At 38.1% G+C, this 25,605-nt stretch overlaps 1 protein-coding gene across 8 annotated transcripts in view; it reads left to right on the plus strand.

Moving 5' to 3' along the window:
• The window catches only part of ptprua (protein tyrosine phosphatase receptor type Ua), a gene marked incomplete at its 3' end in the record, with an annotated part of 163,369 nt that overhangs the window by 41,260 nt on the left and 96,504 nt on the right, over window positions 1-25,605 (plus strand). For 5 of the 8 annotated variants that reach the window (XM_083543212.1, XM_083543208.1, XM_083543210.1 and 2 more), the window contains one exon: window positions 4,093-4,221. In XM_083543212.1, the coding sequence (XP_083399338.1) occupies window positions 4,093-4,221 (129 nt within the window). The remainder of the gene's footprint in view (window positions 1-4,092; window positions 4,222-25,605) is intronic. The other 3 variants (XM_083543209.1, XM_083543211.1, XM_083543213.1) reach the window with 1 other exon arrangement.

A 25,605-nucleotide genomic window follows, 5' to 3' on the forward strand; every position in this document is an offset into this window, starting at 1 on the left:
TGCTAGATGCCCTTATCCAGAGTGACTTACATTTATCTTATTCATAAAACTGAGCAGCTATCGGGTTAAGGGCCTTGTTCAGGGGCCCGGGGATGTGGTGGCAGCTTGGCGTGACTGGGATTTAAACTTGCAACCTTTAGATCCAAAGTCTAATCCCTTAATCACTAAGATACCACCTGCCCCTATCTATATGGGCCACTGGGGTGGTGGAATGAACTTCCCCTAGATGTCTGAACTTCTTTAAAGGACAGGTGAAGACCGATGTCTTTCTTTTTAGTTTTTGAGTTTAGTCTTATAGTATTTCAGGTTTGTAATCTAGTAAACCAGTGTTGATTTATTCATTGATAGAAACTCAAAGCAATTTTGTACGGTAGTGCAAATGGAATGAAAAGTGCAGATAAATGTGTAAATATAAACTGTATATTTATTTTTCCGCTCTGGCAGTGAAAAGTGTGCAGGAGCTTTAGAACAAGTAGAACAATTAAACATTGTCTCTGGGCAGAATTAAACCGTGTGGGAGCTGTGAGTACTTACACTAAGAATATATTTATATCCTTTTTCTAATTATACGATTACACACTCACTATTAGTGTTCATAGTGCAAAAGTTTGTGGACACCTGACCATACGATTCTGTGCTCTTTTGTCATCCCATTCCACAAGAAGTCCCAATCTGATGTTATAAAGATCTCCACTCTTCGGAAAAAGATGTTCCACTAGATTTTGTGGAGATTCATTCAGCCAGTGAATAAAGTCGGGGTCCTGATGTAGGTGAGAAGGTGAGGAGGGCTGGGGTGCAGTCAGCGCTCACATTCATTCCAAAGGTGTTCAATAGGGTACGAAGCTCTATAGCACTCTCTGTATATACAGTATTTGTTCTTTATATCTAAATTCATGCTTTTCTTATCATCCAATCTAGAAAATATTGTTTATCCAGAAGCATGGAGCAACAACATAACACAGGACAGGATACAACGATATAATATTCAATTGTATTTGTTTATACAGCTAGAATTCAGAGCATAAGGCCCTTAGCAAGGCCCTTAGCTGCCAAGTACTGTAATAATATAAGTGTAATTTGGGAGATCATCGGTTATTGGAAGGTTATGTTAGATACAGTACAGATACAGTATGATGGCAGGAACTGGTTTTAGCATCTGATTTTTTTAAGGTTCTGTTCAGTAAATACACTAAAACAATGTTCTGACACAGGAACACAAACCACTTACCATCGTTCTCATCTCAGGTCCTTCAAAAACCCTGAAATGTCCTCAAATGACACAAGGTTTAGCCACATAATGCATAATGCACAAAGCATGTTCAGATTAGTCCAGCACGCCTTCCAGATGCCCATATTAGTATTTTTTTGCTTTGCATTCTGTCGGATCTCGTGACATTTGTAGTGAAATGGAGTCGTTTGAGAGCAGTGAATGCAGCACTCTGGTGTAGCGTGTCTTACAATTACTTTCCCTGTCTTCTGTTTGAAAGAACAACTTCAACCCTTCAGCTAGGGCTCAGGAGTTTTATTGATTTCAGTAAGCGATTGAAATGCACGTAGGAAATCTCTACCTCCTGCTCGATCTGGAGATAATTATAATAATAATGTAAATAAAATACTTTGCAATCTGTGGATGCATGGAAACTTGTGACCTCGTGTCCTTTTCATTACTTATCAGCTGATATTTCATTGATCCTGAATTATTAATTAAATCCTTTACCTTCAAATGTTTTACTTTTTCATCAAATTAAATAATTTAAACGTGGTTGTATTTAATATCTTCAGATCACTCCGTCTTACCTGCCAAGCTTGTGATTCCTGCTGTTAAGATTCCCTGCCAAGTTTCTGAATGAGTGGGTTTGCTTCGTATTTTCAGAACCTCGGTAAGAAATATCATCTCAGATTCTTCTGTGAGATCGTCTATTAAACAAGTCTCATTCGTCTAAACTAAATGAGCCTGGATAATCTGTGTACAGGAATTCGTTGTTTGTATGTTTCAGCATGTGGTGGTGTCTTACAGTAAGTGAGAAGAATTTTAGGGGTAGACTTCCAGCTGGTTGACTCTCACACTGGGGCCCCAAATGTCTTCTGGGCTTCTGGGTCATGAAAATGCCCTGAGCCAAGACAGAGGTGTCCATGGTGACTAAGTGTCCAGTGGGGCCGCATTCCCGACTGAATGGTTTTGTAAGAAAAGCCTCCAGAGCTCGTGCACCTCTTGCTGAGGTTTTTTCAGTGGACTTGAGCTGCGGGATTTATTTCTACCTTCTTTCGAACAGGTCTTATCCTCGTCTTTTATGGACAAGTTTGTTACTTATGGATCCTGTTAGAAGTTAGAAGAGAAAACTTGGGGGCACTTTAGTGACTGGACGGCAAGTGGGATCATGATTTTTTCCACTGTGGTTGCCTGAGGGTGTCGTCTACTCATTCCATTTGAATGTGCTGCTTGATCATTTTTGAAGCAGGTTAAAAAGAACCTTTAGTGGTGGAGGTACACGCTGGAGAGAAGGAGAAGAAAAGTCAGTAGGAGTAAGTACATGTGGACATGTGGGCGAATAAGATGGCGGGCAGTGAAGTGGAGTGAAGGTGGATAAGTTTAAGTTCTTTGGTGGAGAAGAGTGGATTTGTGACAGATTGTCTGCAAGAGTGAAAGGGAAAGACTGTGGTGAGGCCTGTAATGTTGTATGGTTTAGATGTAGTGGCTTTGCCAGAAAGACAGGAGGCAAAGATGAGGATGCTGAAATTTCCATCGGGAGTGATGAGGATGGACAGGATTGGAAATGAGTTTATTAGAGAAAAGGATTTTTTGGAGACACTGTGATTGAGATGGTTTGAGGACATGAGGTATATCAGGAAAAGAATGCTGGGGATGGAGGAATTCCAAGTAGGATGTTTATGGATGTGGTGAGGGAGACAACAGAAGCAGCTAAAAGAAGTGGTTTCATTTCTGAAAAATGGTGACAATGGTCCAAAACAGGGCAGTGAGGAGCTGTTCTGCATCATGACCAGAATAATTGTCTATGACCAATTATAAATGTTCTTTGAAGTCACAGAGGTTGTTTTGTACATGGAAAGATCATGATCACTATGACTATCTTGACTCAGTTTATCAGTTATCATTAAGTTGGAGCACAAATAACGGAATAATTCCCATTTAACAATATTATTGTTCCAAAGAACCCAACAAGATAACCACTGGAATTGTCTCTGGAATGCAGACAGAGTTTGACCTGCAGGAACAAGCCTCATGAAGTGTACTGGATGTTGTGAGATGCTTGAGCAGCATTAAATTGCAGTTCCTCATTCATACGCAGTATTGCTGTGGTCGAAATAATTACGAGGTGGTGTCAAAAGGTTTGGACATGAGCTCTGTTTACAAAAAAGTACTTTATTTGTCTACATTTCCAAACTATCACCTTCTAAGTAATCTCCTTGCACAGCACTACAGAGCTCGTGTCGAGAGGCCGTGTGGATTGTTCTCCAACAATCATCATGCACGAGTTGCCAAACAGTTGAGCTTCGTTTAAGGTCTTCCTGATCTCTCGTCATCTTCCGGTGATATTTTTCTGCTCTTGAAGCGCACATGCCGCTCAAAACACCACAAACAACTCTGCAGCGTCGCCGTATGTCAGACGGATGTCAAGCGTTTGCTCTTTGTTCTCTTTCTAACAGTGAGGACATACGACAATAACTGTAGAAATCACTGGGATTGATTGAAGTTTCTACAGCACTGGGCACCAAATAGAGAAAAAAATCAGTCCAATGCACACCTCTAGCCTCTGTTCTGTTATGTATTTGTAGTGAATTAAACACCGACTCTCATGGTCGTCTGGTGATGGATGTAATATGACATGAACTGAAATGAATTTTTCTTATGTTCAGCATATTTATTTCACCTGTTTAATCTTTGAGCAGAGCAATCTGTCCAATTGAAATGTTATTTTTGTTAAAACAATCAGAGCATAAAGAATAAAACACCTGTTTCTGAGACGTGTTTGGATGCTCTTTATTAGGGATAAACGCACCATGCTGCATATTATTTATAATAGTGTTGTAGCCTGCACTGTATTTGTAACGTATATTATTTTCTTTGTGAAGCAGGTTGCACGTTTGAGGAGGATTCGAACACCGACCTGTGCGAGTACGGACAAGAACAGGAGGATGACTTTGACTGGCAGTTGGTGCGAACCTCCAGCTGGCCCTCAGTGCCCTCTGACCTCACATGGGGTGAGTTCTAGAGAATGAGCCTCTTTCAGTCTTGCCACCTGTTTCCACAATGCTTCTCTCTGTGTGGGGCATCTGATGCTCCAGCTTCAGGAACAGGGCTGGATGTTGCCCAGGTGCCAAATATGTGCCATGGTGCAAAATAAGGGAGTGAACTTTAATATCTGTTTAGATAATTGATTATTCCTGGTTTGTCAAAATAAACACATTAATAATGCTTCAACTCGACTTAATTTTAACGGCACTAATTTTATTAACGTGCGATTAATGCAGCGTGCATTTGTGTTTGACCATTTTATTAAAAATAATCAATAAATAAAAACAAAAGAGGCGAAATTAAAACCTTCAACACAACACATGTTTATTCCCAATGTCCTTTCTTTACTCATATAAAATGTGATATAAAAAATAAATAAACTTAAATCACTAAACTTTTGTTTTACTGATGCACCAAAATCCGCCATAATGCACAAATCCGGCAAATAAAACCGTCTGTGTGGAAACATAGCAAAAGTTCCAATCGATTGATGATTATTCGATTAATCATGATTAAATATTTGAATCAATTGGCTGCTCTACTATAAAAAGATTACTCCTGAATTAGTTCCTATTATGGGAGAGTTCTGGACGATTACCGTATTTTTCAGACTATAAGCCGCTACTTTTTTCCCACGTTTTGAACCCCGCGATTTATGAATTTTTCCTGGATTTTTCCCGGTTTCACAAACTTCAAGCCAAAAAACTGAACCCCATAACATTAGACCAATGAAATTTCCGAACGGAAACGAAAAAACGCACCTCACCTGTGTTCTGAGCTGCACGGCATCAGGAGAAAATTTTTTTTTTTTTTAACGCACGACGATGCTAAAAGATAAACTCCCGAGAGAAATAGTTGTGAAAGGAAGGAGGAAGACAGTTTAGATACAAGCCGTTGTAACGTGAGCTCTCCCTTCACCAGACTGGGTGAAGGGAGAGCTCACTAACTCCAGTTACAACAGAAATCATATAAGCACAGACAGGTTTCCAAAACTCGTGCTTTTTTATTTTTCTTGGCAACAGCGTTAAGGGTTAGTCAAAGAAACTTAGAAATAAGCATCAGAAAATAATGACATAATCCTCGGTCTCCACACATGCAGTAATACCGGGAAAATGCAGTGGAATGCTATTCCCAAAATACCGCTATGCTCCTAAAGGAATCGCAACATATTTCACCTGTTTACGTTAAAAATAAAAATATTTGTCAAATTTAGTGGGTGCGGCTTATATATGGGTGCGCTTAATAGTCCGGAAATTACGGTATGCCATCATCATCAGTGTGTCTGCAGTCTGAATGTAAGCTTATGTTCACTATCTGAACCATATAAGAGAAACAAAAACCTCGTTTGAATGTAAAGACGAGTGTTTCAGCGAGTCAGCAGTTTCCTTTGTTGTATTTATTGTTAGTAGGATTCACTGTTTATTCTCTGAGTCAAAAGAAGCTTGTCCTTTGCTCCATGACAGTTGTTTGCTCTTCAGCCGGTTTCCCTCCAGTCTCAGGAGCTCAGCAGGAACCCGTGCTGATTACATTTCCACCTATTCTGCTGAGGCGCAAAAAAAGTGCGATACTTGAACTTGGTCCTTATGAGCCTTTTGGGGATCCGAACACCCACACACACAAACACACTTTCACACTGCTTGATTGGTGTCCTCTCTTTTTGTCAAGGCCTATTGTCTGGCTTTATACAAGACCTCCAGGAACCTGCAATCATTAGACGAGGCAGAGAAGATAAGCTGGCAGATAGTCACTCCTCTTCTCTGTGTATTATTTGTGTTTACATTTCAAGTGGTTTTTTTTGTTCCTGGGGCTTTTTTTTCCTCTGTAAAGGTTCTTGGTTTGGTCAAAAGAGCATGCAGAGATGCTCACCAGATCTTAAAAGCTGACCACTAACACATTCTTGTGTGTTCAATTCCTTGAAAGCTTCTAATGAGATACCAAATGAGACAATAGCTTAGTGCACTGGGTGCTCCTGGCTCGATAGTATTGATCTTCAGTGAGATACTGCTGTCATGTGAATGAGGTGGAACTGCAGGGAGGAAAGAAATAGTACAGAGACAGAGATGTTCCCACGTCTGTATTCACTTTTACTGCTAAGTGTGCTTAGAGTGAAACAATAGGTGTAACAGTTATCAGGCTCGGATACAAGCCTCTTTATTTGATGGTGTTCGGTGTTCTGGAAATTAATAGAGAGAGAACATTTAGCTTTACAATCCTTTCCCCAGCCTTTTTATCCAATTAACACAATTAGCTACCTAATGAATTCAATTAATTCTCCCAAAGATTGTCCACAATCCACCACCATTATTACTATAGTTTGAGGTTCTGAGAAGGCTTTCCACTACATTTTGGAGCTTGGCTGTGGGATCATCTTGACGATGTGAGGTCTGGGGTTCAGTCGGTGTTTCAATTCAAAAACAGTTGTTTGAAATGTTTGTCCACAATGTATTTGAACAAAAGCCAATATTTGAATTATGAATAATGTATCTGTTTAATTTGACGGGTCCAAACTTTGATTGGTGATGTAGATATTTTTATTATAGAAATCCTACATCTTCAGCAGCATCACTTTAAGTGTTCAAGAAAATGTGTTTTGGTGAAATTTCAAGCACAATAAAAGCAAGAGAACAAGAAATTGCTTTTTATATGAGAGGCTCAGAGAGTATATAGTATGTGTGTTTATTTTATGAGGAGCTTCATGCAGGGGATTGAAGGCAGGGTGAGATGTTGTGTTTGCAGAATAATGCCACTCAGATTCTCGAGTTCTGCTCTTTTTGTTGTGTTCTAAATATACTTAAATATCAAACACAGTCCACACTGTGTCATCTGATGATATATTCCTGTGATTTCCACACACTTACGACTTTCATTGAGCCAGAAATGCAAATTAAACCATAATAATGCTGATTAAAAAAAAGGAAAGGAGTGAGAATAATAATTATAAAAAAACAACAAAAGGCATAATGGCATGTTAACATATGCTCATTAAACTCTCATGGCTCTCGCTCATTTGAATGAGACTGAGGTCGGCATGTTTAATGTTGAAGTATAATAAAAGGAGCTGCTGAGCTCCTGGTCTCTCTGTTTTTTAAGAAACATCGAGTATAATCGTAAAACCCAAGGACTCAATATGCATTAATAGTGCAATTAACTCGGCTCCTATATTGAAGGAGGAAAACTTTATCGATGTAACCTTTGAAGTCACCGGAAATCATTAAAGGCGCAAATTACACAGGGTCTTATTCAGAGTTGCAGCGTCTGCGACTTAAGGTAAGTCAATTAAAATACGATAAAGTTAAGGGAGTAAAAGTTCCACGTATTCAGAGTCGGGTTCCGAACTTTTTTTTTGGGCATGACTTTTATTTTTTATTATCATCCAGGCCAGATTTTATTCAGTCAAGGTGTACGACCAGTTTAATTTATAGTTATTTGTAGGGCTCATTTAACAATAGACATTGTCTCGAAACAGCTTTATAGAGATAACGCAGTCATATCAAGTCGCATCAATGCATTTATAAATGTGTTCCTTCTAATTTTAATTTTATTCCTAATGAGAGAGCCCCAATACTTTTGTGTGTTTGTGATCCATGAGAGGTTGGGTCATGTGCTTAGCTGATAGAACTGAAGTTTAGTTATCAACCAGGCTTCTTCTCCCCGTATACACAGATAAAAAAGTAGGTTTCTTTCTCAGAATTTTGGCCTCCCATCAACACATATGCTGTATTTTGGGTCACTGATTATAAATCTTTTTGAAACCACCCTCCAAGGTGAAGCATGAGAAACTGTGGTTAAGGCTTTGGGCTGCTGTCAAGCTGCCACTGCTGTGTCCTTTAAGCAAATCCTTTAATCCCCAACTGCTCCAGTTGTGTACTGCCTCCATTAAAAGTCACTTTGAACAAAAGCGTCAGGCAAACAGAACAATTTACCATGTGTTTTCTTTTAAAACCTGCACTTGTCCTTGATTGGTCCAAATGGAAGCAGCATTGGGAGCAATTGAAAGCGTATCCATATCAACTGCTTTACTGTTTTTAATCGTGATCTTTATTATCTGAATAAATGAACACTACATCTAACATGACTTTCTGCTGGATTGATGCTCAAAATACACTCTATATCCAAACGTTTATAAACACCTGACCTTCATATGTGTTTATTAAACACCCCCTATTTATTTCACCCAATTACACTAATAATAATCTTCTTACAATGATTTCCATTAGACATTCTAGTGAAACGCCTGGTCTGGGCTTCATCCAGTGTTCCACACTTTTTTTTTTTCAGATATCTTCACTGTAGGTGAGTTGGTCAAGGCTCCGTCAAGACACTTGAGTTCTGACCGTGACATTATGGAGATCTCTTTGTTCACATGGGGGCAATGTCTTTCTGGAGCAATTTTTGTGTGTCTTAGTTCCAGAGAAGGGAAACCGAAAGTACAATTTTACTGTATTTAAAGGTCCTGATCCATCAAATCTGAAATGATGTTGAATAATAAATAAAATGATGCTGGATGACCTGATCAGAAATAGTAATAACTACTAGAAATAGTAACAAAGTAACTGTAACCCAAGTAACGAAGCAACAAAGTTACAGAGTAACAGAGTAACAAAGATACAGAGTAACAAAGATACAGAGTAACAGTAACCTGAGTAACAAAGTAACAGTAACCTGTAAGATACAGAGTGAGACTTAAATACATATACAGTACAAATGGGTGACAGGGAACAGGTGTGAATAATCACACACACACACACACACACACACACACACACACACACACACACACACACACACACACACACACACACACACACACACACACACACACTCCTGAATGCCTGAAAGGAATCAAATTGACAGCAATTTTGAGAGATTCATAAATGGAGGAATGATTGTTACTAAAAAATGGTCCATTATATGAACTGTGGATTTCAGGTTCAGATTCAATTTACAGTACTCTCTCTCTCTCTCTCTCTCTCTCTCTCTCTCTCTCTCTCTCTCTCTCTCTCTCTCACACACACACACACACACACACACACACACACACACACACACACACACACACACACCTGTAAAATGCTATTTTTGCTATAACTCTTTTTTTCACGGGGTTTATTGATTTGGTTCGCCAGTCACTTACTGCCCCCCACATCACCACTACCCCCCCCCCCCTCTTTTCCCCACCCCTCAATTTCTCAGATGCGATTCCTGAGTCGCTGATCTAATTATCAGAACCCATAAGTGCAACACATAAGCTAAATTCTGGCAACAGCAGCAACATTTCTCACACTACCACCTGGGCAGAAGGAACTTAAACATTCAGAACATTAGCCTCATACATCTAAACTCAGTCAGTGGGTACGACGAAGCTGTACAAACAAATAAACAACAAACGTTAAACATTTCATGCGTTTTTTGTGCAGAAATCTCTCGTTATAATTGCATTCCATCTTTATTTACACGGAGTATAAACGGCCGATTTCGACATCGACATAATCCTTTCCCGGATCTCTCTCAAGCTTCATTCCAATGCAGCAGATTCAATGCTCCAAAGTCGTCATCATACACTACGCAGTATTGCGTGACCTCATCGAATACGTTCACGCAACAGTAATAACTCATAATCTCACTATCTGGTGTCATGCAGAAGAAGATCACTTTTTAAACCTCTCAAGGTTTTTTCCTCATGTTATCTCAGCTACAAGTGAGTTTTTCCACAGCGTTGTAGCCTCTGGCTAGCTCATTAGGGATCTAAATCTATATAAGGGTTTCTGTAAAGCTGCTTTGTTGCAGCGTCCGTTGGTAAAAAGTGCTTTATAAAGAAAAAATGAATCGGATTGAATCGAAATTTTTATGAAAAGAGTCTCGAGTGCTTTGCAAAGGTCAGATGGTTGGAGTTTTCTGCTTCAGGACAGAGGACTTTCAGGTTTCTCAGTAACTTTGAAGGAGAGAGACAGAAAATAATAACAAGATTGCAAGCTTTTGTTGAGAAATTTATATGAGGAAACTTTACTCAGCATCGCAACAGCGGAATCAATAGACGTTCGTACGTTTATTTAGCATTAATTTGAGTAGAATTGTGATTAATCTCAGGAGTGGTGGTATAAGAGTTTATGTAAAGATGCTTTAGTTCTTTAAAACATAAACGGCAGAATATAACCTTCAGTTTTTCTCCAAGCGTTACACTTATACTGTAGTATAAACTATACATAAACAAAATAAGTAAATCTTTAGTAGAAGTGGTGTAAAAAAAAAAACTTTTGATTAAAACAGTAACACACACATCACAAGCAAACAAAACAAGAGATGTTTATAATCTGGGTTTTGGGAAAAGAGAAAATCGTATAAATATGTAATTAGGGGGAGGAGGTTGATGGAATATGTGAATGAAGGATGAGAAGTAGAGGATAAATCTCATAGAAATATGTAGAAATATTAGATTTCTGGCTACGTTGCTAACTTGCTAGCCTGTAGTGAGCTGGAATTGGTATTTTAATAGTATTTATATGATAACTAGCTCAAATAAATCGACAAATACAAATCCAAAGCTTCTGTTATCGTTCTAAATATTGAGGAGAATAACTGTATTATTTATTTTAATATTTGTTAATCGTATATTTGATTTGATCCACCCTGCGAGTGCGTCTGCTCAGAGAAGAGCTCTGAGTTCCGACTCCTTCCACAGCAATTAGTCATCTTACTAATTCTAATCGCAGGTGTGGAAGAGGAATAAAACTCTATGGGAGGTTAAATAAAAAAATTATCCCTGAATAATGAATATTTTTTTTACTGTGGATTCCTTTGCTGCCACAGCACACACCCTGTCATGTTTTATTCCCTTCCTGATAAGAGTTGGTGAGCAGCGAACCATCGTCTGATGTAATTTAGCATGTCTTGTCTCACCACTCATTTTCCATAATCAGTAATTAGAGCGGTGCAAAAGGCCCCAAGAAATCAAGAAGACAGTGTGTTTTGTGGAGGCCAGTGGTCTGGTGCGTGACATTATTTCAGAAGATTGCAGCACATGTCGTAATGTTTGCTGTGACTCGATGATGTTCTCGTCACCTCAGACTTGTTTATTAGGGATCTAAATCTGCATCCTACAGTCATTTTGCATTTCTGTTCATCTACCAAAGATGTGTACGCTACAGTAAGAACGATCCAGAGCATCACTTTGCTCAGGTTGAATCCTGCAATATTTCTATACAAAGAGGTATGTGAAGCTTCACGTCTTACTTCCTATCAAACATAGATATGAATTATATAAAGGAAACACGCCATTTACCAGAAATCTCCACATCCATGTACATATGCTTTACTGCACACACACACACCAGCTCAGAATCTTCTCTATATCTGGAGGAGATAATGTTCAGATAGATGGTGCGACCGTTTCAGCATTCTGATCTTCTGAATCTAATATAATAGTTTTTACATTCCTTTCTGCATTCATGTGCACTTACGCTTTTTCTATCGGCAGCAGTGTCCTTGAGAAGTGATTCAGAGAGAACATGCAGGTCACACTCAACATTGCTTTTGTATAAACGTTGCAATTGTTAAACAAAGTGGCGACACACACAACCCCTTTTACACTTTCACTTATTTTTAATGACTGCCTATAAGTCAGGGTCGACTTCATCTCAGGAGGACACCGAGGGCTTCATTCACTCCACATATCTTGTAAAGATGTTTTTGGGATATGGGTTATTTCCAGATTCTGCTTGTCCACATGTTATTGCTTCTCTTGCGTTCCAGTTTCTCTCTGTCTTGTTATTTCTGGTTCTGGCTCTTTAATTGATTTGCTTTGATTAATCTTTTCATTTGAATTAAACAGTTTGTGTGCAACCAAAATGTTTTGGCTGATGTGTATTACAGACCTGCTTCATTTACAGTTCCTAACATGTTCTTCCCTTTTGTGCTATTTGTAAAAAGGGAAGGAGAAGCTGAAGGTTCTTTTCTGATGAAACCGGAGGCATAAATAGAGAAGTGTACAGAAACAAAGGAGCTGTCACTAGAATTGATATCTACTGGGCATCGCTATAGTAAGACATCTATTGTGAAAAAAAACAACATTTGTTCTTCTTTAATAATAATCTTCACCAAGAGAGACAAAAAGCCTTCTTCTTGATCTGTCCAGAGAGAGACCGAGACTTCAGAGTAGACAGCTTTCGTCTGTGTTGTCCTCTGTTGTTTGTGTAAAATGGCTCTTGCTATTAGCTGATTGCATTTCTGATGTACATCTGCTGTAACGGTGATAAATTAGCATTATACTTCAAGTCTTTTATCACCGCTTTCATGATCAGCAGGATGTCCTGAAAGCTCCTGCCCTCGGTATTCTGTCTCTTCTACTTACTTTCCAACAGGAGACGTGTCAATCTACTCAAGTGGAAGGTGTGGATATTCAATCTCTCTTCTCTTAGCAATGTTTTAGCACCTTACACCTATTTTTTAGTTGTTCATGTTCGTGTCTCTTGTTAGCTCTCATCACTCAAAAGTTCCTCAGAAGCTTATTTGAATTGTCACTACTGTTTCACTCCAACATTGCTGATGATTCCTTTTAATGTCTCAGAAATAAAACAGCACATAATTGAATTTTATGGATTCCGAATGGCATAAGAAGGTCTAAACACTTTCTTGTACGAGGTGGTATCAGAAAGTTACGAGACTAGTTACATACCAACAGATACCACGCGGAGTCACAGGGAGCACCGATCTTCATAAGTCAATGTGCCAAAAGACATTGTTCTGTGTACATCGGGATCTGGTGCTGTTCCGACCACTTGTGCGATTTTATCACGAACAGCAAGTAAGAACAAAGAACAAACGTGAAATTTTGCGTGAAACTGGGCGAATCTGCCAAGAGTGCAAGAACATCACTGGAAGACGATGAGAGATCAAAAAGACCTTCGATAAGCTCAGCCCCCGAAAACCGTCCGGCAAATCGCTCATGATGATCGTTGGTGAACGATCCAAACCATCGCTGCCATTGTCGGTGTGTCATACGAAACAGTCCTCGTAGAACAGGTCAACTGAAACATTTGGTGTTTTATTGTACCACCGTATGGTAGAGTTCTCCACTCTAAAAGATCAGTGGTTGTATAACCTATAAAAGGTAAGTTTTGTATAACAGCATGCCGTATTTGTCAGTACGCCTGAACCATCCTAAGATGGCTGTTCACCATTCCCACAGGCGCGATCAATTCAGCACGCATTTCTGTTTCACCATTTTTATAAAAATGTAAATACATAAATAAATAACTAAATAAAAAAGAGGCGAAATTTAAACCTTTGGCAAAAAATTTATTTATCCAAGACGTCCTTTCTTTACTTAGATATAAAATAAATAAATAAACTCCAGATAAAATATTTTTAATCAGTAAACTTTTGTTTTATTTATGCGCCAAGTCTCAAATCAAACACCAAATCTGCCATGTTTTACACAATTTACCCTCTGGGTGGCGTTTTGTGGGGTTTTCCCTCATAATGGCGACACAAACTTAAATTACTGTCTTTATTGATCGTACAGATAAAAACAATACATCATTCAAATCTGTAAAATGTCTATAATTTTATATATATAAGCTTCCTGACTTGACTTGAAGAGGTGCAGTTTCTCCGTGTGAAAACATAGCAAAGGCTGTTAATGATGTCCACACGTCTCTGCACTGATACAGCCTTTATATTTAATCACTGTACATATGCTTCCATACATATCACATGCTGTAAATATGATACATGTTTAACACCTCCAAGCTGCCAGTTTTGGGCACATGAGCAAGCACTTAACTCACTACTGCTCATTTAGTAAATGAGATCATTAAGAGTCGCTCGGGATAAACACTTCCAACAGGAAGTGGCTATATCTCGCTATCTTTGTCTCTCTATTTTCTCTGTGTAATTGTCTCTGTGTCTCTTTTAGTAAATGTCTCTGTCTCACTGTATATGTCTCTCTCTTGCTGTCTCTCTATTTGTTTCTCACTCTTTCTAAAGCTGTGTCTGTGTCTCTTTGTCTTTGTCTCTGTCTTTCCTGCTTATTTACATCTAACAAAGTTTTGAGTTTTGAAGTAATGCCATTAGCGATCTATGATGAAAGACTTTCCTGGTTTGATTCTTACCTCTAGTTTCATATTGAACATTATAAGAAGTTTTTAAAAACAGAACAATAAAAGGTCATTAAAATTGGTTGCTGGTAAATCATGGTATATCAGTGGTGCAGGTGATGTGGTTCTTGTACCTGAGTCACTTCTCATAGACTTCGAGTTACTGAGAGAATGTACAGGAAGGAGAAGTTTTGACCCTCTAACATCATGATCTAAGAGAAAACACTGGGCTCCTAACTATAGAAAAGCCAAGAGTCCAATAAGCAAAGGCTTGTTTGCCACCCCTGTGGTAGTGTAGTGGTTAGTAATGCGGTCTCTGCTATCTGACTCACCCGGTTCAATTCCTACCCCTTAGCTATCCTTTAAAAAGTTTTAAAAAAGAACCAAAAAAGGTCCTAAAAATCAGCTTCTTGCAACCTTCTTTTTTGGGGGTTTATCCTTCGTTTCATGCTTTAAAACAAGAAATTCAGACCAGACAAAGACACAGAAAACAGGATTTGAACCCTGAACTCAACCAAAAGCAAAATACCAGTCTTAACCCACTGAACCATCGGGAAGGACCGGCTGTGACGATTGTTTAGAGCAGGTCTATCTTTTCTTTCAAACCATCAACACAAGAATATAATGCTAAAGACAGATGTAGGAAGCAAACCCATATCGTGACTAGCAGGGACAAAGCATGATTTGACCCCGCTTCACACCATTAGCGAGGCACCAGCATTAACCCACTGAACCATCAGGAAGGACAAGTTGGAAAGCTTGTTTAGAGCAGGTCTATCTTTCTTTTTGACCCATCAAAACAAGAATATGAAGATGTAGGTATCAGGAATTTAACCTACCCCATGACTAGCAGACAGAAAGCCAGGTTTGAACCCTGATCACCAATATTAGCAAAGTACCAGCCTTAACCCACTAAGCCATCAGAAAAAAACTGGACGGGAAGCTTGATTAGAGCAGGTCAATCTTTCCTTTCAAACCATCAACACAAGAATTTAACGCTAAAGAAAGATGTAGGAAGCGAATACACATGTAAGTAGCACAAGTTGAACCCACATTGTAAATAGCAGGAAGAAAGCAGGATTCAAACCCTGATCCCCACCACCAGCGAGATACCAACGTTAACCCATTGAACCATCGGTGAGGACAGGCTCGGAAGCTTGTTTAGAGCAGGTCTATCTTTTTTTTCAACCCATTAAAAACAAGAATATATCGCTAAAGAAAAATAGAGGAAGTGAATCCTGATCGTGACTGGCAGGCAGAAAGCAGGATTCGAACCCTGAACCCCACCAAAAGCAAGACACCTGATTTAACCCACTGAACCATCAGAGAAGACAGGCCAGGAAGTTTGTTTAGAGCAGGTCTATCTACCTTTAAACCATCAACACAAGAACATAAAGCTAAAGAAAGATTTAGGAAGCAGGAACATAACCTACATCGCAACTAGCAGGCAGAAAGCAGGATTCAAACCCTGATCCTTAATATTAAGTCAAGTCAAGTCAAGAGGCTTTTATTGTCATTTCTACTATACACAGTGGTACACAGTACACAGTAAAAACGAGACAACGTTCCTCCAGAACCCTGGTGCTACACTAAACAACAACAAGCTACATAAAGTGCATCGAGTGCAACCTAGTGCAAACAGTGCAGACAAAAAACAATACAGACAGACAGTGCAGACAGAAAACACAAGACAACACAAGACAAGACACAAAACCTGAGATAGCGCCAACTAGTAAGCCTACTGTATACTCTGAATATACAGTACTGTATGAGGAGAAGTGTAAAAACTATACCCGGGACTGAATATAAACAGACACAATGTAGTGCAAAAAAACAGCAGCAGTCAGGAGGTGCAGAAAACAGCATGTAAACAGTATAATATAATAACAGTATAGTGTAATAACAGTATAGTATAATAACAGTATAGTATAATAACAGTATAGTATAATAACAGTATAGTGTAATAACAGTATAGTGTAATAACAGTATAGTATAATAACAGTATAGTGTAATAACAGTATAGTATAATAACAGTATAGTATAATAACAGTATAGTGTAATAACAGTATAGTATAATAACAGTATAGTGTAATAACAGTATAGTATAATAACAGTATAGTGTAATAACAGTATAGTGTAATAACAGTATAGTATAATAACAGTATAGTATAATAACAGTATAGTGTAATAAGAAACAGTAAAAGTGCAAAAAACAGCATGTAAACAGTGTAGTACGGTAGATTAATAAATAATAAATAAATGATGGTGGAATGGGCTGAGATGAGTAATGAGTGTGTGTCGAGTGTTAAGTCTAGGACTTTAACCCACTGAACCATGGAAGAGATCAGATTGGGAAGCATGTTTAGATGAGACACCAGCCTCAACCCACTGAGCGACCACTGCTGAAAAGCATGTGTGCTTTTTTGTAGGGTTCATACTTTGTTTCATGGCAGCGCAGTAAGAAAGAAGGCGTGTAGGACTGGCTTTGAAACTTTATCACCAGCGTGGACTATATTAAGGACCAGTGTTGTGCTCGTTACTAAAAAATAGTAACTAGTTACAGTTACTCGTTACTTTATTCAAAAAGTAACTTAGTTACTTTGTTGATTACTTACACCAAAAAGTAATGCATTACTGTTAAAAGTAACTTTTTAGTTACTTTTTTAAAGAACCTTTTTTAATGTTCCCATTAATCCCCTTTTATGTGTTATGGTCCATACAAACACAAAACTGACTCAAACACAAAGTCATTTTTAAACACTATTTTATTAAAGTAAGACCAACACAAACTGAATATATCACAAGGATTTCTGAAATAAATAACAAAACACGCTGAATAATATATTCACAATCAAACACTAAAGTGGCTTCTGCTGTTGTGTTGAGCTCTTAAAAATGTTCCTTTCACAGCTGAAATATGAAAACTATAAACAATGTAGAACACCGGGTTAGCTTCTAGCTTCTAGCATGGAGTTCCTGGAGGTTGGTGTTTATCGCAGTAGATACGAGCTTCGAACCAGAAAGACACATTACATTTGACTTAAAAGTTTTTGTCTTTATGCTCAAATAAAGTGAAATAATGATCATATTTCCACTTTGAGAAACTCGTCTTGCTCTCGCCTCGACTCGCCATTACTGCCGCACAGACCTGAATAAACGGAGACACGCCCACAGTGCGTCTTCTTCCTGTATACAGAGGGTAATCCACCAATCCTACAATGCGTCTCTTCTGTAAGCAGGTTAGACTGTAGGCTACACTTCAGCTGAAATTAATTCATTTAATAAAGTAGCGGGTAACGCACCATACGCTAATGCTAACGAAGTTACTTTATTTTTAAAAGAAACGCGTTACAGTATTAGCTACTGTAAAAAGTAACACGTTACCGGTAACGCGTTACTGCCCAACACTGTTAAGGACCATGTTCAGGCACAAGCCTTAACCCACTAAGCTACCACAGAAGTGCTTTTTTTTTTTTTTTTTTTTTTTGGTGGGGTTATCTTTTATTAAAGAGCAGGAAATCAAGAAATGAATCCAACACAGAATTGAAATGTTTTAAGAGTGGGCAAGGTCCAGAAGTTTTATTTACCAACACAGCAACCACCAGCTCGAGCAGGAATCAAAGTCTCAAACTCATCCTCATGGGGACCCTGACATTAACCCACTAGGCTATCACATCTATCTATCTATCTATCTATCTATCTATCTATCTATCTATCTATCTATCTATCTATCTATCTATCTATCTATCTATCTATCTATCTATCTATCTATCTATCTATCTATCTATCTATCTATCTATCTATCTATCTATCTATCTATCATGATGTGAGGTCCAGTTAACAGCTAAAACAGGTAGAAGTAATAACTACTTTTTACTTAAGTACACGTCAGAGCCAAGACTTCTTTACTTTCACTTGAGTAAAAAAGTATAATCAGTACTTCAACTTTTACCCGAGTATTTTAAAACATGAGGATCTGTACTTCTACTTAAGTAAAGGATGTGTGTACTTTTGCCACCTCTGTTATTCACCATCAAATCCGTGTTCATGTTGGTCTTCTCTAACGGTGAATTTTCTAATTCAGAATGACATTGCTTGACTAGTATTTCAAAGGAAATAAAAAATGCTGCTTGCATAATTATTCAGCCTCCCAGATCAAAGCTGTTCTGTCTTAATGAGGACATAATTGGCTAATAATTGTCGTTCTCTTGTGGAATATAAAAACAGCTGAGCAAACCTCACCTCGGTTGAGCTGTCACTGAAAGCATCGTTCATTCTAAAAAAAAAAAACATTGAGTCTAGAGAGCTTTTAAAGAAAGAAGAGAAAGAATTTTTAAGGTGGTGGACAATAAGGAAGTGGAAACTGCATAACACCCAGAGCAGAGCAAAAGGCTGCTATGGGACGTTCTGAAGGAGTTAAAGAGCGGTGTGGTTTAGAGTGGAGTGAAGGTGCCCCAGGCAGCCATTTCAAGAGCTCTGTGTAATTGAGGACTGTTTGGAAGCTGAATTAAATGAAACCACAGGCTGAGGAGAAACCGGTGAAATATTGTGGTGGGAATATCATGCTCTGGTGATGCTTTTTCAGGACCCAGGTTAAAAATGAAGGGAGAACAGATGGAGCAAAGTACCACCTGCAAGTAAAAGTTTAGAAGGCCTTTCAGCAGGAGAGGGGCTCTAATCACACGGCTAATGCTATGGCTAAATCGGCAAACAAACAAAGGACGAATGTTTTTTAATTAAATGTTCCAACCCTCACTTGTGCTTGTGTTTTGGTTATGGATGGAGAATTTTTTAGATCCAACATCATACTGTGAAATAAATCAAGAGTCACCCAAGCATGGCTCAATCAGCTGGGGGTTTAAACTTATCGCTGTCGACGGCTCATTGGTTAAGGCTCCAGGTTACTGATCAGAAGGAACATCACCTGGAATATATGATAAAAGGGTTTTTACTGGGCTGTAAAAAGTTTGGAGATTATTGGTGTAACTGGTAATATTCTGACCCACGTGCGTTTCCATGTCTGCGTCATCACGGACAGCAAGTTAGAAAAATCTGCCACAGAGACATTTGACGTGACGTACCTTTGACATACGGCGACGCTGCGACGAGTCGTGCTTCAAGAGCAGAAGAACATCACTGGAAGACGTCAAAAGATCAGGAACGAGCTCAACAATCCTCATTATCTCACATCCGCACCCACACTACTCACCAGATTTGGCTCCTGTGGAATTCCCCCTCTTCATGAAGATCAAGATCCAGCTCGCCCGCATGAATCTCAGAAGGCGCTTGACACGCTTTGAAAGAAAACTTCCAGAGATAGTCGCCAAACTTTTAGGTACCACCTCATGTATGTATACTAAAGGCTTCTGTTTCTTCTGAATCAAGTTCTGGCATAAGAGTGTTAATGGGTTATGTGGTTGAAAACACGAAGGTTTTGATCTGATTGATCTGAACATCAACAACCACAGAGTTTCTGGAAAACAGCAGTTTATTCGGGCTCGTTTGCCATCTGAAGGAAACCCGTAGCAGAGAGTAACTGCTGGAATTTTTAAACATGTAGCACTACAGCTTGTAGCAAATAGGAAGTTTTGAAGTATTTCTGAGACGTCATGACAAAAGATTTATTTGCATGTGAGAAAATAAACGAGGTCTTATGGGTGTACTGGGTGAAGATGCAGCAGTCCAAAAGCATAAAAATGCCGTTTAGAAGCAGTACAAAATAGGCTTGGAAAATGTCATTAGTTTCTACACTGTATGTCTTTCTGGAGACAGACTCGAGTAACAAACAACTTAATAGCAAATAGCATATAGCCGGGTATCGACGAGCTGTCCTTCAGCCTCCAGAGGGAATTTTGAGGGATTGCAATTATTTCTGGGTTCAGCAAAATGGCTTATATTTATTGAGGGATGAATCAAAAAGGCTGTAGTTTTTCTGCAGGTTTTATGCTGCAGTTTTTCTGTTTTTTTTCAGTTTTTCCTTTTTTGAGGCAACTTGGGACTGGAGAAGAACCTCTGCCTGGTAAAACTCAGAATATGACTATTTTGTATTAATGTAAGCATGGGTGAGCTTTGGTATCTCTAGATCTTTGTACAGGAGGAGCTTTTTATGTACGAATGGCTGATATTCATTAACGTTGTTTGAGGCTGAAAGGAAGATGGTCACATGTTCAGATGAGACCAGAGTATGGGGTTTAGATCCTCAGATCTTTTCATTAAAAAAGGGTTGTTCCTTGTTTAATTCCTGTATGTTCATAAAGGCAGTTTTCTCACAGGCAAATTCTACTTCTTATAACTACCTATAAGCAGAAACTCCCCCATTTTGAATCCCCATATTTTATGTTTTGAAGAAAAGAATTCTACCGTATGGTGTATTACTAAAATTGTGTTATTATTTATTATTGGTTATTATATTTACGAATGCGTTTTGGAGCAGAACTGTTCCTTGGCAGCAGCAGGAGCCGAAGCAGCAGCAGCTCGGTTTCATGATTAAGACTGAGGCGAGCTATATAAGAAAAAAATGTTGACTTAAGGAAAAAAACATTGCTGTTCAAGTAAAAACTCTGGAAATGGAAACAGAGTCACAAAGTAGACGTTTGGTGGGACTTTGCCAGTGTCGCATATAACACACAGGTTCTTTATTAAATAATAAATGACTTGACATTAAATTGCCCTCGACACACACAAAAACCCCCCAAAAAACCTCCACTTCTGCACTCTTTAACAAATCCATGAGTGATTTATCGCCCTTTAACTTCAGACCCTTGTGTATGTGCTGCATGCAGCATCTTCGCTCGGAAGACGTGATTTCTTTGTTACGTCTGACTCAGCGATTCTCTCATCACAGTGGAAATGATAAATACGCCTTCTCGACCGCGGCACGTCGCGCTCGTAAAACACGTGTTCGTTCCGAGCGTTCGTGTCGGATCGCACAGTTTATCAGCTAATTGATATACAAATGTTGTGTCTATCTTAATTAATGCCTCGAGAGAACCTCAAGATTGGAAAGATGCTCATTCAGCATATTGGGACTCATTCATCACACAACCAATTTGGTTTATTATGTAAATCATTTGTAGGAACATTTGTTCACAAAACTGTGGAATTCATTAACATACAGTAAATAAAAAAAAAACATATCTAAAGGACACACAGTGATATGAAGTTAGATTTATAGTAGGGTCCAGTTTTGACTGTATGCAATCCAAAATGAAGCCTCAAATGAAGGCAACTAGGAAATAAGTAATGGCACCCTAAAACACAAGGAGTGTTAATGCTAGCTGCAGTGGCTGAGCTGCGTTACTGGAATCCCCATGTGATGCGCTTTTTCACTGTTTGCTCGTCAGTTTCTCTTTAAGCGATGATTATTATGATTTTTTTAAAGCACTCTATAGTAATAGTTTTGTTTTCTCGATAGCCGTGCTTTTTTGTGGTGAATGCTATTAATCAACATTTTTTGCAAATCTGACCATGTTTTCTAAAAGGGTTGATTGAATGAGTGTGTAGCAAATGTGTTATTTACTCTACATGCCCTAATATGTGATATTAATCTACATGAACATCTACATTTTATCATGTATGAAACCAAATGTCCCTAAAAGAGTTTTGAGTTCCCAGGGATCTACAGCTGGTTTTAATTCAACAATTACAACAACAACAGCAAAAAATACCTAAAGGTGGCAAAACTTTTCCTTTTGCTACAAAGCACATTTACAGAAATAGATCATGGATATCAATGATACATTTTTCTCCTATAATTTTATCCCTAACGAGCAAATGTGGTAAAAAATGAATAAATAAATGTAATTAAAAACAAATATAAAAATAGAACCAAGAAATGTGAAAAACCATAACCTAAAAGTGAACCAAAGGAAAACTGTGAAAACATGGAATATATTTGCTAAACCTGACATGGTGGGTCTGTGGGAAATGTAGTTCTGTCCATAATACTGACACCTTTTGTGTAAGATTCATAATTAGACATTGCAACATCACATTCACAAGAATCGTAGGATAAAAGTGTGTACGTCAGTGTGTAAAACTGGACTATGCTAAAAAAAAAAAAATAATAAATAAAATAAAAACTGAACATGATCATCCACAGTGTAGATATCAGTGAGTGGGCCGGTGTGTTTCTGCTTATTATTTCTATATACTGTATGTATTGGGTAAGAATAATGTTAAAATCTGCTGGTTTTATTTTGGGCCTGTCTGAGTCACAGTCACTTCCCCCCGGTTTGCCACTTCACTCGTTTACCTGCTAAGATGAGTGTGCATGAGCCAAAGTGTGTTAAAAATAAAACAGCACAGCACTCATCCAAAAAGAGTGATGTCAGCAGCACCATCCTACCAGCACTTCTCACCAAACATAAAAAATAGCAACAACCCACATGCCTCATTATCATCTGCCAGTTACCTTTTTCCCTCTTATGTTTGGGGAATACAGTCAAAGAGTGAGTTTTATGAGACATGACTGTGACTGGGAGTCATTAAGATGTACAAAAATACAAAGTAACAGACACACACACACACACACACACACACACACACACACACACACACACACACACACACACACACACACACACACACACACTTAAATATATAAAAAAAAAAGTGATGGGGGTAATCATGTGTGCTGCAGTCACTAATTGCCGGCAGAAAAAGAGAAGAAAAGAAAAAAAAAGGAGAAATTACGGGCGTGTGGACAATGCTCAGCGCTCAAACAGCAGTCATTGATTTTAGAGAAGCAATTAGAGCGCTCACTGTGATTTATGCAATCGTGATGATGTTAGACGAGTTATTCTTAACCGTCATTCCTGTAGCAAACCTTCACCAACGATGGTGCAGTTATTCTTCAGTCCAGAAATTTCAATTAAACCACCAGAAATGTAACATTCATGAACTGCGGCAGATAAACGACTTTATTATCATCGCTCATATCACCGTTCAGCACACACACACACACACACACACACACACACACACACACACACACACACACACACACACACACACACATATATGGGACGAAACTCCCAGAGAAGTGAGGTGTTGCTCCAAACCTCAGAAACCTGTAGAGATCCCTGTAAAACATCATGATTTTATCTACATCATACCATATAGATGAACTTTCCTTTTTCTTGATGGAGCTCTAATGGAGACGTGTCTGGTGTTCATGTTCATGTTCTTTTTTGACTCTCGTTCTTCTAAAAGTTTCATCCTATTTCATGTTTTTCATTTCGGATAAAAATATGGGGAGAAATGTATCATTTATATTCATAATCTATTCATTTTTGTAAATGTTTAAATTCTTTGAACTTTTAGAGTTATAATGTTTAACAAATATAATTTTATTTTATGTATTTATTGAAAAATCTTTTTTACAAAGGAGCCCTGGTTTAAATAAATGCGCATATATTTGCATTCTCACCCCCCCTCCCCCCAAAAAACGAAAAAACTCCTTTTCTGATGTCTGCATTAAATTTTAACATTTATTTCCACTGTGAATGTTTTCTCGAGACAAAGAACGAGACTGAAGTTTTTTTTATATCAGTTCTTTATTGTTTAATCAAAAGCCAAACGCATGTAATAAAAATACACAATGTTTAGCCATTTTTTCTTTCTACAACCTCAAAATATCTTTCTAATTAAATATAAATATAAATAAACAAAAAATCTAATTGTAAATGGAGGTCATCTAGAAATGTATAGTAATTTTTTTTCTTGTAAAAAAAACAACAAACTTTAGAAAGTTCTTTAATATGTTTCTACTTTGGTTACTGTGGAATATAAAGTGTATATAAAAAGGTTGCATTTTTTAATAATGATCAAGTAAATTTTTTATTATTATCTTCCAATGCAAAAACAATGAAATCCAGTCCTGTGGAAAGTGCAGTTCCCTTTATAAGAGCATGTAGAGAACCAGAACAGAGAACGATTCTATAAATGGTATAATTATAACTAGCAAACATTTGCAGAGTTTGGTCATTTGGCTGTCGTAGGAACCAGAGTGCTGAGGAGCCTCCATGTGAATTGATCTTCTTATAGATGACTCTCATTAATATGAATGTGTTCCTTTGGCTGTTATATCCAGTAGACCTTCTCTGGTGCTAGACATTAAATTAATTCTATTTCTGTCATATTCTCCTTCCTTGGTGTCTTCATACCTTTACATCACTCTGTGCAATCTTTACTTCATTCCGTGGTCAAACTTTAATTTAGGGTCTGAGAACGATAGGAGTTTGGAGCTCCATATAGGATACATGAGAAGAAACTAAATCCAAACGAGCGGCTTAGTTACTGTAGATAAACAGTCTTGTACCATAAAAGCCTAAGTGATGTGAGCGTATCATCTTCCTGGAATGAAGAACAATTCGATATAATTTATTGCCTGTGATTTAACGTCAGTTTAAGATACAGTCGTTTGTAGAGTTAAAACAAGATCAGATTAAATACCGGTTTTATGTAAAGAAAAAACCCATATGTGAGGTTTTATAAATCTTAAATATGATTAGAATAAAACTATTAACAGTAGTGATCTCGAAATACAGCATGGGTTCACGGAGGATGGAGAGAAAATCCAGGTGCAGGAGGTAATTTGTGTTTTATTAGCAGTGGGATGGAATTCCCCTCTTCCACACTCAAACCTTTATCCTGAATCTTCTTCTCATTTCATCACTATTCTTCTCTTAAAAATGTGAATTTTCTACCCAACAAAAGAAGATAAAGAAGTGGAGGAACATCTAACTAGATGCAGATCAGAAACTTTAGATAGAACTAATGGTGGTTGGAAAGATCAGGTGTTTTTGTATTTATTTATTTATTTATTTATTTATTTATTTATTTATTTATTTATTTAATGAATTCAGATTTTTGAGATGAAGGAAATGAGATTACGGTGTGTACAATCACATGCAAATTCATGTATGGTTTCTAAAGGTTATGGGGCAAAACACCTTTGATTCGATTGAAAGCCGCTCTGTGCAGCTGGAAATCGTTTCGCATCAACAGACTGGGGATCCATGAAGTTACTGAGCAACACGACAGCTCGAGGATGGATTTATTCTGTGCTTAATGTCAGCAGTCTGCTACACTGTGCTGAGGACCACAAGTTGCATTAAATCACCATCACTGCACACTTCAACAATGATGGATTTGTAATGAATAGACATTTGGTGTTGAAGATGAGGATGAGGTTTGAGTTTGGCCACCTCAGGGAGTTTCTCCTTTAACACAATCACCTCCGGCTCACTTATT

The sequence above is a fragment of the Silurus aristotelis genome, assembly GCF_946808225.1.
Source record: "Silurus aristotelis genome assembly, chromosome: 6".
In the NCBI taxonomy this organism is placed as follows: Eukaryota; Metazoa; Chordata; class Actinopteri; order Siluriformes; family Siluridae; genus Silurus; species Silurus aristotelis.